General features: G+C 37.5%; 1 protein-coding gene across 10 annotated transcripts in view; it reads right to left on the bottom strand.

Annotated features, from left to right (window-relative positions):
• Positions 1–10590: 10590 nt before the first annotated feature.
• Positions 10591–14845, bottom strand: part of STS (steroid sulfatase) — a 107857-nt gene continuing 103602 nt past the window's right edge. For 6 of the 10 annotated variants that reach the window (XM_064708820.1, XM_064708794.1, XM_064708785.1 and 3 more), the window contains one exon: positions 10596–14808. In XM_064708820.1, coding sequence (XP_064564890.1) covers positions 14426–14808 — 383 coding nt within the window. In that variant the 3' untranslated portion in view covers positions 10596–14425. Of the gene's footprint in view, positions 14809–14845 lie in introns of all 10 variants that reach the window. The other 4 variants (XM_064708811.1, XM_064708802.1, XM_064708777.1 and 1 more) reach the window with 3 other exon arrangements.

The following is a 14845-nucleotide window of genomic DNA, read 5'->3' on the forward strand; positions in this document are numbered from 1 at the left end:
TTAAAAAAAAATTCTAAATAAAAAAGAGGAAGAACCCAAATGAAGAAAGAAAAAGGAATTGATCAAGAAAAAATATTTTTCTCAAAATAGTTAATATCTGAAATAAAATCCAATTAAATTTATATCATCTGATTTTGCTCTCTAATTATGCAACTCAAAGTTTCATAATAAAAAAACCAAAATGCCCCATTTCAGATGAATATTTTGCTTCATTACAGATAGTTTTTTGAAAGTATTGTGATTGCTGGAAACTGTTTGCCACCATGACTGCATATCACACAGTTTTAATCTAAATTAATGTGGCAAACATTTGAAAAATAATTTAAAATGTATATTCTGTAGCTAACAATCATGACTTTTCAAGTACTTCATCACAAAGCTTTCCATCACCTCCTGCAGCTCCAGGCTTTCATAGAGAAATGTTTTGCTGCTACTCTTTAAATTACCTTGCTTTTCTGTGCAGAAAAGCTGCTTACATTAGGAATACATTTATGCACCTAGATTCCTAACACGTGACATGTATTGTTATTTGATGTTGTATTTTGTTTATGATATTCCAAAGTGCACTTCATGTGGTGTGACAATGGTATGCCCTTGACCAATTCTTATATCTTGCAGAAAGATAGGAGCAATATTTTCTTAGGGGATCATAATTATTGGTGAAGATTTATTAGAATCACTTTTACCCATTGTAGATGTGGCAAAATGAAGAATATAGTGCCAATGTCACCTGTTCTGGCATATTTCAGGATGCATTTTAACAGCTGCTGTGGAAGATATTATCATAAAGGTTAACAGTTTGGAGACCATAACAATTATTTTAATGGAGTTTTAGAAATTCCAGTTACATCCTTTTCTATTTTTTTTCCAAAGAACATTCTGAAGGTTTATAAAGGAGACTTAATGATGTGCATGCTTATGCATTATGAGATTTTGTGGATCAGTATTCCAGACCTGAAAGCACAACCAGGAAGACCTCTTTGCAAATATGTAAGCTGTTGGTGTGCCTTTAGGGCAAAATAGTTAGTTATTTAATCTGGGAGCCATGGCAACATAGAGGTGCAAGATCAAGTACAGATTGAGTTCAAAGGATCAGGTTGTCAAGCAACATCTAGATGAACTCAGGTCTGGCATGGATCTCCAGATATATCTATGCTAGTTAAATCAAGGCTTTTTAACTGACAATGTTACTTAATCTTATTCATACAAGGACACTGAGAAAAAGCTGAGGACAGAAAATGTAGTTAAAATGTAGCAACACACAGTGGCTTCAGTACTTGCCTTCAAAGGCCTCCTAACAATACATTAGTTTAAATAAATTAGATAATTCTTTTTGCATGGAAGGCTCTAGAATCTTTCCTATAAAATGTTTAGTGTTTAATGACTACCATTGAATGCATTAATCATGAACCATTTATATTTTCATCATGAGGGATAAGAAGCGTAGGTAGGCAGGGAAACCATGTAGTCCATTTACAAAAACTGACCTTCAGAGGACCAATCAAAGTTTTCAGTTTACTTTTTAGGGCTGAGATACTTCTCTCTTCTCTACTTTGATGAAAGGAGTACCTTTGTTAATACTACTTTGTTTCTCTGGTGCATTTCTCATTTTTTTCTGGTGTTTTGATCATACCTCCAACTCTTCCTTTGCCTCACCATCAACATTTCTGCTGGTAGGTCTTCTCCTCATGCAGCTTGTGGGTACCTCTGCAGCCATGCCTACACCATCCCTTCCTCTGCACGTGTGTCCTTTCCTGCCTCCACTTCAGCTGTCCCCGCTGCCAAAGACAGGGCAGTGAAAGTCTTAAAAATCATCAGTATCACTACACAGCTGTAAGTTTAGCAGGACTTCCCCTAATTAAAGAATTGTTGAATAAAAGGACAAGGTGAGGTGAGTAGAGGAGCTATACAAGAAATTAAATTATTTAAGGGTATTTTATTAGAGGCACCCACCAGTTAAAGAAACTTAGCTGCAGATTCACTTATTTGCGTTGGTGTGTCTTCTGAAGTAGTGATTAAATCTTTTTCCTAAACCTCATTCCCTCACTTCATTGAATTTTCACCCTGAATATCTTGTGTTAATCACTTCTTAAAGTTAGCAACAGTGTTCATCTCTTCTTTAGAAAATGCTGCTTCTCTTTGATGATGAAAATGAGGAAAATTGCAATGGAATAAAGAGTACATAAATTTGATAGACAGAAATAGAACAAAAATACAGAAAACATTTCCGTGAAACTGAAATTTAACTTTCTGCTGAAATCAGGTTACTGACTTCTTAAGTATTTGATGCACATTTATTCTAATTCATTTCAATTATGCAAAACTAAATGCAAATTAATATTGAAACATGGATAAAGAAACCATCCTCTTCTATCATCACTAGGCTTGATTTTTCATCTAAGGTGATTAGTAAAAGTTGTAGATGGTCCACTAAAAATTGCATATTATCTCTCCTAAATGATCAGTTACATTGGATAGGCTTCCTAATAAGATACTCCTTAAAGAGATTTATATCTTTGAATTTTCTAATTAATGTTGACAAGTACATGCCACTTTTGTTAAGGCAATTAATAATGCATAAGATTGGAGAGTCTTCAGCTTCAACTATGAACTTTTTTTCACTATTTTTTGTTCCATGAAGATTGACACACTAAAATCTTCAGGAATATCTCTTTCCTTCCTTGTTTTTTTGGAGGGTTCATTGCTAACTTCTCTATTGTGTTCTTCTATGAATTATGAATTGCTAGAAACAGAAACAAACAATCAGGACCCCAGCCCATTTAGACAGTTATCTGCCCAGAGGAAATCATCACCCTTTGGTTATTTTTATTTTGGACAGATTGTATCTGGTTGCAATATCTGAGGAAGCCAGTGCCAATAATTATTAAGAAGTGCAAGGAAATGTATGCTTATAGTATTCATGCAGAACGGTAAGAGAAGTGCATGAGTCTGAGTCTGATATTTTGCTAATGTCAAATAATTTCAGTTTTAAATATGACTGTACTTAATATTTTGGTGTAGCTAATGTAGATAGAATGAGACTTTTTAAATGAGCTTATCCAGCTGCTGCTTTGCAGTTTAACCTTGTAAGCACAAAACTGAACAAGGATTAATTTATGATTCTAAGTGATGTTATTCCTTTGGAAGGTACATTTTAATAGGCTTTAGAGTTTTATTTAGTAGTAGCAGCAATTTGGCCTTATATTTGACATGTTATTTGACACTACTTAGGATCATGATGTTACCTTGTAATGGAAGTAGGTAAAGAGCAGAGTTACAATGAGGAAGAGAAATGAGAACACACAATTATTCTCTTAGTGATTCATACCAAAACAAACTTACATGTACCTAAGGACAAATTTTATTTGAACAGAATTAGAAACATGTATAACATACATTATATTTTCAGTCTAGGATCATAGCATCTATTCCAACAAACCTGAATTAGTTTTGATTAATGTCTTTCATTTAAAAAAAGGCACAAATAAAACTTGGATGCTTGTCCAAACATATTTAAAAGTAGGTTAAATAATGAATAATTTCTTCATCGCTAGAGGCACTCATGTTTCTTAAGTTAATATGTCTTATCTGGCCCAACATTTACTTTGTCAAAGTATTTGGTAACATTATATTATTGTAACATTGACCAAAATAGTCTGGTGAAATCACACTTAAGTATTTATTTAATTTTATTCAGGGAATAAGAATAGACCAACCATAAAAGCTGCTGGCAATGCTGTCCCAGATCAACAGCTTCAAAACCAGTGCTTCTGGATTGCTTCTTCCTCTACAATTAGCTTTGAGAATTTCTCTTTCAGCACAATTGCAGGGGGAAACCTATGTGTTTACAATTAACATAAATATATACCTCTGGCAAACCTCAAAGTAATTTTTGCATTAAATTTATGTACAAAAAAGTAGGCACTTAGAGGGAATTCCTCCACCAATTACAGGGCTTCATAGCTGTCCAAGTCAAACAGATCTTTTTAAAGGATGACAGAAGTTTTTGGCTTGGAGGGGACCTTACAGACATCTAGTTCCAAGCTTCTTGCCGTAGACAGGGACACCTTCCACTTGACCAGGCTGCTCAAAGCCCCATCCAACCTGGCCTTGAACACTTTCAGGGCTGAGGTATCAACAACTTCTCTGAGCAACCTGTTCCAGTGTCTCAGCATCTTCACAGTAAAGAATTTTAATATCTCATCTAAACTTGCTCTCTTTTTGTTTAAAGCCATTACCCCTTTCCCATTACTACAAGCCCTGGTAAAATGTCCCTCTCTAGCTTTCTTTTAATCCCCTCTAGGGACTGGAAGGCTGCTCAAAGGTGTGCATAGAGCATTCTCCAGGATCAACAGCATCAAATCTCACTCCCTGTCTTCACAGGAGAGCTGCTCCAGCCCTCTTATCATCTTTGTGACCTTTCTCTGGACCCACCCCAACATGTCCATATCCTACTTATGCTGGGGGCCCCAGGACTCAATACTACACATGGGGTGTCATCAGAGAAGAGCAGTGGGGAAGATTCCAGTCCCTTCCCTGCAGCCCACACTGCTTTGGATGCAGCCCAGGACACTGTTGGCTCTCTGGGCTGCAAGCACATATTGATCAGTCATGTTGAACTTCTTGCCAACCAGCACCACCAAGTCTCTCTTAAGCTGCTTTCAATCCCTTTTCCACCTGTATTTGTGCTGGAGATTGCCCCAACCCACAGGCAGGACCTTACACTTGGCCTTGTTGAACTTCATAAGATTTTCTCCTCTCAAGCCTGTCCAGGTCCCTCTGGAAGCACCTCTTCCCTCCAGTATGTTGATCCCACCTGACAGCTTGCTCTTTTTTGGCAGACCTGCTGAGAGTGCGCTCAATCCCAGGCCTGGACTCAAGCTCATGATGCCAACAAAGGCATTAAACAGAGCTGGTCTGAACACCAGGCCCTGAGGAACAACCCTTGTCACTGGTCTCCACCTGGAAATTGAGTCATTGACCACAACAATTTGAATGCAACCATCCACCCAGTCCCTTGTCTGCCAAGTGATCCACCTACCAAATCCACATCTCTCCAGTATGGAGACCAGGATGTTGTGTGGGACAGTGCCAAATGTTTTGCACAAGTCCAGGAAGATGAGATCAGTTGCTACTCCCTCAACCACCAATGATGTAACCCTGTCCCAGACAAGCACCAAACTTGTCAGACAGGATTTGCCCTTCGTGAAGGTACCAGCTGTCACCAATCACCTCCTTATTTTCCATGTGCTTTAGCATAGTTTCCAGGAGGATCTGCTCCATAAATTTGCTAGGCACAAAGGTGAGACTGGGTGACCTGTAGCTCTCCGTGTCTTCCTTCTTACCCTTTTTAAAAACAGGGGTTGTGTTCCCCCTTTTCCAATCAGTGGAAACTTCACAAGACTGCCACAACTTCTCAAACACACTTCCAAGTATACATCAATATACAATATACATCCCAGTACAGCAGAGCTGGTGTACATTTTTTTAATATCTTTCTGTGGTTACTTGAAAAATTCATATATTTTATACTTGAATCCGTTTTCCCTGGATGTTAGTTTATTTGATATCCTTTCAACAGCATTTTATCTGTGGAGTCATAAGCCAATGTAACAGTTGCTAATGCTGGGCTTAGCTCATTTCTATCTCCATGTGTAAAATGCTTCTTTCACCTCTTATTTAAATATTTTTGTCCTCTGTTTTAACAATGGAATCTAACAGATTTAGAGTTGCTTCTTGTGACCCATGTAAAAAGGTACATATTATAGCTGGATAGTAGCTGATCATCAATTGCTTTGGATTTATTCTCCCAGAAATCTTTTAATGGTTCTGCTGTTTTTTTATTCCTTTTTATCTAGTACATTCTACATCATGATCTTTATGGTAAACAGTATCCTAGTAACAGAAGTAATTGGCTGTAGAGCTCAGAAAAAAATATTAACTTGGATTGCATTTTCAAAAAAAAAGCAAGGCTTGAGGCAAGCTTACAAATAGATGGACATTGCCTAAAATGATGGAATTGGAAAGGTTGGAAACACCTGGCAATTAAAACATGCTAAATGTTTTTGGTTTAGAGTAAATTAAATATATTGATAGTATAAGCAAAATATTATACATTGCTTAATCTTCTCTTCAATGGTCTGAATCAGCAAAATTCCTGGATGCAGTGGAAATTGCAAACTTTGTTTAAATGTCCTGCTGTACTAGGATCTTTCTCCTTGTGTTCTTACAAGTCATGTGATAATACAGAATATTCTGAAATAAAAACCATTAAGGTGCTGCAACTAGTTTTATACCTAATATAAAGCAGCGTAAACATTTTTAACTTAAGAAACAAACTGCAAAAAAATGCCTAGCAGATGGAGCCCTAAAATATTTTTTCATGCATAATTCAGTGCAGTTTATATGTTTGCTTGGCTGCAAAGTATTTCTGAAGATTCAAGAAGATAGAAAATGTGTCATATGCATATAACAATGTAAATTTTTTAACACTTAAATATCCACCACAGTAGAGGTGGAAGGCTGTATTTTAAATTTCATGACATTTTTTTCTAGAAGTTCAGCAGTATTCTTCAATTCAAGTCCTTTCAAAACAATCATAACTAATGTTAAAAGAAAATGAAAATTGGAAAATATCTTAAGTTACTGTTAGCAAAACTCTATTATAATTGAAATATTTCACCACAGTAAAATAATTAAAGCAGCATAAAAATGACTAATATGATCTTAAAAACAAATTGCCTGACCTCTGTAATGATGACACTTTTTTAAAGTACTTCCAATGAGATTTTTCTTCTCTTACTTGCAGATCATGGTAGAGACAAAAAGAATGGAAGATCCATGCCAACAAACCCCAAGGAAAAAAACAAGAAAACAAAGACGTGTATCCTTTAAAAAAAGTGCTTTCAGTGAAAAATAGGCATTTGGTCATAAAATTCTGACTATGATGATCCATTTTAAATTTCATAAATACTTTCCTACTTAAAAAACATTTCAAAGATGTAGAAGAAAGAAGTAGGATTCTACTCCCTAAAAACAGGTGTTGTGGAATTTTATTAAAAGTTTAAACAGTTTAATGTTTAAATGTTTATGCTGTTTAAACTGTATCCCATGTCTTTTTTTTTTTTTTTTTTTTTTTTTTTTGCCTAAGAAAAAAAGAAAGCGCATTACTAGACATGACTAGTAAAATCTTCACACAGCCACACAAGCTAGGATTTACCCATCTTGGTTTTGTCTGTCCTGGGTAGAAATTGAGACAAACTCAGGTAGCTTCATCATCTAACTTAAATAAATCTCAGACCTAGAACTTTATTTCTACCTACAGTGGTTTCTAAATTCTTCTGTAGGCAGGGAACACAGCCTCCCTCTGTCATCTAGGTACTTTGATCCTACTTTCAGAGCACTACTGGCAGTGTGAGAATGAGGTCCTTTCTGCACACGCACAGTATTTCTGAGCCTGGGATCAAAGAAGACAGGTAACACTTTCAAGCCTCCTCTCCTTGACATTTTTCTAGATGGGACGTGCAGTTAAAACAAAGCATTCCAAAGCATCTGTCTGGGTGTGAGAAGAGGATGGGCAAGGAGAAGTACGCTGTGCTTTCTGCCTTTTTTGTAGGAGCTTTGCTGCTCTGAAGCAAGGCTGCTACTCTCACCAGGTCAGGTGGTGAGTAATGGAGACAAAAAGTGACTTCATAGCCATAAGGTATATCCCTCTCTGCTCCAGAGGCAATGTGTGTACCTTATGTGGTTAGAAACACTTAATCAGTCTTGAAGTTTCATAGTAAAGCTGTCATCACAGCCCAGGTGAGTGTCCTTACCGCTAGGGAATTTTGCCCTCTTCTTAGTTTGCTGGATTTAAAATTTTTGACCATGCAGTGGCACAGTCAGAGGATGAAGAGCTATTTTTTTCATTGACAGTCTGTACACTTTCCTACATCATGATTTCTACATTCCCCAAAAATGGATTTGGAGAACAAAAGGAAAAACACAGGAGATAGCTGAACCATAGGTTTAATATGTGAAGATGGAGACTCTCTACATAGCCTGGAATGGAGTGCATAAAAACCGAGCATGGGCAGCATTCCTTTAGTACACATTGCTGCAGCTGCTGGAGCTCTAGCATTCATTATTGTCATTAATCCAGAACGGGCAGAGTGCTTATCTGCTAGGGTTGGTCTTTTGTGGCTGAATTTTCTTGAAAGATAATCAAAGAAGGTTTTGATTTGGTAGCATAAAACTTAGTATCAGAGAGGATTTCCAGGTTTTTTTGGTAAATATCATAGAGGAGAAGGATAGGGTATGAGGCAGCTCATTTTGCAGAATAATATGCTTTTTGAAAGCTTGGTCTGTGATGACACATCTCTGAATTACTCTGTTTCTCATGGGTATCAGACAGGGAAATGTTAGGATCTAAAACTGTGATCCTAACAATCACCCTGAAGTTTAAACAGTCTCCAGAAGAGTGGCATTAATCAGTTACTTCCCAATGCATTGCATATGACAATGAAAGGTTGACACAAACCAATCAGCACATTTTGCTACATCTGAGTATAAATACTGTCTGCTTGGCAGGAGGAGCTATAACACAAAAGATAACAATAAGGGGAAAAAATGAAAAAAATTCTTGAACATAGCAAAAATTTTAAGTATTATTTTTATCATTACCAGCACAGGCAAACTATTCTTAAAGTTTTTTCTTCATTACTTAATTTTTCATTTGTGAGCAAGAAAGACCATAAAAAACCAAAGTTACTCTCTTGCAGCCCAAGTTGAGTCCATAAGGCTTTTGAGATGCTTTGTCTCTAATCCTTTGTAATAAATATTGCTACCCAAAGCAACTTTGTATCAAATTCTCTTAAAATAAGTGTCACAATGAAGAGCTCTGCCTTATAATTTAAACTATTTCACAGTATTTTTCACATGAATCAGGTACAATAAAGTATTATCTGCATAAAAAGGCCTTATTATTGGATAAAGGTAGAATAAAAAGCGTTGGAGGGTTTTTATAACTGAGCTGACCCCCACATGATGAATTTGTTATCTTCTAATATAGCTTTTTTTTCCAAGGAAAGTACCTGCAACACCATTTTCTAATAGATAAGACTAACATTAATCTACATAGGGAACCTAACATTATTTATATTAAACAATGTTTTTTAGGCATTTAGGAGATGCTGCATAAACATCGCAAAACCTATAATTCACATCTCCCAAGTTCAGAAATGTTTCATAACCTTGACAGTGCAATTAGAGATGCACAGATAATCAAGCCAGTCTTTATCTCACTAACCAGTATGGCACAAACTCCAGTGGGAGTCTGAAATTCAGCATCTTCCATATATATAAGAAATCTTCAGTTGCTGTGTCTCACATTGGCACAATCTCATTGTTCTCAGGATATAATTAGGGAGGGGTGGATCTTAAGAAAAATTTGCAATACTTTGTTTTCTGTACATGTGAAGTTCTAAGCAGATTATTATTAGTTTGATGTAAATAAAAGCTACGAAGAAGAGCATGGAAAAGCCATATCTGTCAGCCCTATCTGCCAGGGTGTTTACAGGACTCTCTGAATTATTTGCAGTTTTAGCAGCCTGTAAACTGGGAATCCCTAGAGCCTGGCTCAGGTCTTCTGGTCCTCCAGCAAAAAAACGTGTGAGACTGTTGCTGCCTTAGAGTGTCAGACTAAGATCTGTCACCTCATGGATGATGATTCAGGAGCAGTCTCCTTGGTATAATTATTCAGAGGCAAGAGGTCCTGCATCCTGTGAGTTCTCAACTAATTTCCACCTGACATCCTGACACAGAAGGACCCTGTTGCAGAACACATGACAGTCCAGCTGGCCACATATGGGACCTCATTCCTCCTGGTCACCTGCAGTCTCTGACAGACCCAGAGGAATCAGCAATTTCACAGAATCACAGAATATTCTTAGTTGGAAGGGACCCAGAGGGATTATCAAGTCCAGCCCTTCAGTGAATGGCCCTCATGAGGATCCAACCCTGAACTCTGGTGTTATGAGCTCTGCTCTCTAACCAGCTTAACCAGTTTAACCAGTTGACCTAACCTTAGGGTCAATTTCCAGATCTCTGTCTTCAGATTGGAGGTAAGCCCCAGACACTGTTTGCTTCCTGGTGGTTCCAGTGCAGAGTTTTGCCCAAGCCTTTCCTCCTGCCCACGTGTCTGACCACACTGCTTGTAGTGTATATGGCAGGGTGGCTGCCTCTTGCTCCTTACTGCATATTTTGGATGCTGCACAGGCAATGCCAGAGGAAAGGGAAATGAGAGAGAAGATGAAGAGATATGTCTTAAGCACAGAACTATTATGTTCTAATGTAAGTAAAAATTATTGTAGTAATGGATGTCAAAAACAAGTTAAAAAAATTTTAATAAACATACTTTAATTGAACATATGATTTTTGTAGCTATGTTTGTACTTTTATTCTTTCATTTTCCATTTTTTCCTATATCAAGTGATATCTTAAATGAAATTTTTTACATTGTCCACATATCTTAATACCCAGATTTCCCATTACTACAGTGTGAAATAAATGATTGCTGGCAAGTGATGATTCTCACTGACCTGTGAAGTATATGGAACAGATTCTCTTAGCTCTCTGCAAACTTTCAGTTGGATTTAAGCAAGCTGACACCTCTCTCCAAAGCTCCTATTTTCCTTTTTTTTTTTTAACTTTCCCATAATTGGAGGCAAGTCGGGACATCTCTGTTTTTAAAAGCTGAGAACCTGTGACATCCAGTCCCTGAGGGAAAAACATTATTTATTATCCCACATAGTTTCCTGACTGCTAGAAAAGAGAATAAATATAATTATGAAAATGGGACTTAAAACTTTCTCTGAATCCTAAGTGTGTATCTTTTTTAGCCATCTATTCTTTCTCCTCCAGATCACAATCCCACTAAATAACACACAGAATCCACCAGCAAACCTCAAGTTAAGGGTATCACCTACAGCCTCATATAGGGGGATCTTCTAAATCCTATTTTTCCAGCTTTTAAATTGTGTGTTCTACAGAGAAGGTACAAGAAAGTTCACCTTTACCAGCTTACTACTTTCAGTATTTTCTATTCTTTCAGTATTCCCAGCAGTTAGAGAAATACTGTTTTCCTCTCCTTAGTGCAGCAGAGGAGCTGAGAAATGAGTTAAATGACTTGCTCTGGGCTGTACAGGGACTCTGTCACAAATTAGGACATGATACTGTTAAACAATACTGTAGAGGAATACACTACCCTCTGAAGCTGAACTCTCTGTTTAAAATGACATATCCTATAAACAGGCACCGTGTTACAAGAGCAGTGCTCATTAAATGATAGATTGAAAGTCAGTTTCCAAGTATCAGAGCAGCACACTCTCCTTGAGCCTTCCTTGTTAGTAAATTGTGAAACAGGTATACGCCATCAATAACCTGCTGTTAAAAACAAAACTTTTTCTTGTTAGATCAAGCAGTGCCATTACACAAATGTAATATTGTCCTTCACATTTTATTTTGCAGATAAACAAGAGTACTTTAATTACCCTGATCTGACACACCATATCCAGAACAGAAGGTATAGTACTGAAAGATATAATACATTTGCAATACAAGGAAGGTTTATTTTAGGTATTAAATGAAATGGTATTAATAAAGAATACGAAAAATATTGCCCTGTTCTTCACAGAATCTTTCTTGAAGGAGCAATTTTAAGAATGGATTTCAGATTTCACTGCTTATGTCAAAGTATGAAACATTGTACTAGATTAAAATTTATAAAATATTAGGTTTGTGCCACAAAAAAGAAATATTTTATATTATTTACACTAAACAACATCTCAGGTATGTTTTAATTCCTTATATTTCAGAATGCAAAGTTAATTCCTGTTGGACCTTAAATAAACAGGAGGTTAGTGGAGTCAAGGAGCCTTACAAGTCAAATTTTGTGACAAAGACTACTTTGCATTTTCTGATTGATTAAGGCAAAATAGCCATTACAATCAATATGACAAGCAAACAGAAGGACTGAGTGGCAAAGAAATAGAAGGAAAAATATTTCAGGGGTGTGGATGTTTTAAGAAACGAGATTAGAAAGGTGGCATCAAAAGCCAAGGGGGGTATGAAAGAAACATCATATTCAGGCAAGAAGAAATCAGAGCAGTAGAAAAGTCATTATTTTTGATATTTGATCAAGCAGCACAGAACAGCTGTTGTGCCTAGCAGAACAAAGAATTCTTGCACCTGCAAAAAGAAAGAAAAAGAAATAATAGCAACACAGCATCTCCCTGATTAAAAAAAAAGTCAGCGTGGGTGTCCTTGAGAATATGCATTTAGTACTGTGCAAAGGTCACAGACCAGAAACTGTGGAAACAAAGTAGAACTAATGACACCAAACCCCTTGTCTGAGTTAGCACTGTATACTGAACACATCACTTTTTTTCCTTTTTTTTCCCCATTTTCTTCAGGAGTACTTGTTTGCAAAGCTTTTGTGTAAGCTGTGGCAGAGCTGTGGGAGTTGGAAAGAGCATCTCTCCACACCGTGATGTTTCTGCACTCTGGCCACAGCTGGGCCTGAGTGCTGCCCTTTGGCTGCAAGGAGGGACACGCTGGCACCAGTGCCATGCCCCAAGGGGTTCTAGGGCCACATGGTGAGGACCAAAAATTTGGGATGTACAGATCCTGCCATGACATTGAAAGGCAGCTGCTCTCATGGAAGAATATTTGTATTCAAATGAGAGGCATTTTTCTTCCTAAGGTTATGTAGTACATTCAGTGATAAATATTGGTCACGGGGCTTTGCCTCCTACAGAGAGTTTGCTGAGGGCATAATTAAGATCATGAACACAAGGTGAAACATCAAAAATAGGACTTCAAGGAATAAGTACATTTCCCAGAAGAGGCTTCTGGGTATTGTGGAGAATGAAATTTTGAATGAAACTGCAATGGAAAAATCAAATAAAACCTAGGTTTTACAGACAGAGAAATATACCATTTATCACAATACATTTTTAAAGGAAAGGCTTCAATAGCTTACAAGAACTGGGTCACAACCTTAATGCTGGCTGACTGAAGCTACTGCATTACTATCATCACAGATCACTTTTGCCCCAAACAGCTTTTAATACATTGTAATGTGGGAATTAACTGCTGCTTTCTGATAAGGAGCAAGTCACCTTCTATTATCAGGCATCAAATCATTTTAGTATTTTGCTGATATCTTCTTTTCATCTGCAATCTGCCAAAGAAAATAGTTTGTCTGCCTGTAGAGGGGAAGGAAAATGTGCCTGAATAAGACAGAGATAAAAATGGATACAAAAATTAGCCCTTGAGGACAGTAGATTTCCCAAGACCTTGCTGAGAACTCAGAGACAGTTATATTTGGCTTTAAGTACTCAAGCCCAAGCTTATTTTCAGAAAATGATAGATCTTATTCAGAGAGCTTAAAAGATGGCAAAGATATTTAAAGGAAGAACCAAATTTTATTTATTTGTGATTACTTTCATCAGTGAAAGAATAGGTATGACAAATAAGTGAAAGACAACTTTGTAGTATCATGTGAATTTGGAACTCATATATCAAGTACAGACCAAATTTTTTCTTTTAACAGTTGGAATATGATCATAAGGGTGTGCCTATATCAGAGATTGAAGGATTTATGCGCACACACACACACACACACACATATATATATATATATATATATGGAGACTTGTGGTACACACTCAAGCATGCAGCTGGTGCAATTCAAGTGGTGTCCTTTTGAAACAAAGGTTGCTGCCGTGCAATAGGACACACAATAGTGATGTTGGGGAGCATAATTTTAATATGGACACAAGGTCTTCTACTACCATAGCTCTGTGCATTTTTATGGCACATTCAAACTTAGACTGTTGGCAAGCTGTCAGTTTTTTCATATTTGTCATGGTTGTTAACAGAGATCTGTTGCAAGTCTGCTCTTAACCTATTTATCAGTTACAAATTGACTGTCACAGGAGGACCCCTCCACTATTATCTCTCTGTTTTCAATTACTCAGTGCTATGTCCTACTAATGGATAACACTTAGTAAAAAGGAGAGGAAAGTGTGCATTTAGCAGTTGTGATTGACAAAACTGATCGGTAAATTCTTTGCTGTGTAAGACAAAAGCCCAGGCTGAAGGTCTAGAAAATTATCTCCCATAGAAAATGCCTACAATTCTACCCATGTGTATATGAGGACAGCAACATGTCCTTCATGCTGTGTGATAAGGACAGAGGAGGTGTGTCTTGCCTTCCCTCTCCTGGCACGCTTTCTTGACTGAAATTCTCTTCTACTGCAATATGTATTTGAAGACTGGTCCTCCACCAACACAACAAAACCTTCTGAAGGCTTGTACGCTAAGTTCAAGTCAGACACTCACACTCAGCTGGTCCAGTTTCTGAAAGGGATTTGCAGCTTATTTATCCCAATTGCACCTGTAGTGGACTCCCTCCTGATTCATAGTCACAGTAACAAGACTGCAAGAGAGATGAGCAGCAGAGCTGGAGCCATGGCTTCCAGAGAAGGTTGTCCCATGACAGCTGGTTAGGAACAGCATGCAGGGATCTGGTGTGGCTGTCTACTGCTTGTTGTATGACCCTGATGACTTCGTAGAAATGGCTCTCAGTTTCTGGAGTCAGTGGCACTTTCTCTTCAGGGTCTCTGGACAGATCAAAGAGCAGCGGAGGGTCGTGTCGTGTAATGAATCCTCCATGGCAGAAGCAAACGTGAGAATCATAGCAACCATTGGAGTCCTCAGGACTGAAGTTGGGAGTGAAGAAGAAGACCTTCCAGACAGATTCACCTGCAATTTACAGCCACAAAAACAGCTGGTGATAAAG

This window comes from Zonotrichia leucophrys, chromosome 1 (assembly GCF_028769735.1).
Source record: "Zonotrichia leucophrys gambelii isolate GWCS_2022_RI chromosome 1, RI_Zleu_2.0, whole genome shotgun sequence".
Taxonomy (NCBI): Eukaryota; Metazoa; Chordata; class Aves; order Passeriformes; family Passerellidae; genus Zonotrichia; species Zonotrichia leucophrys.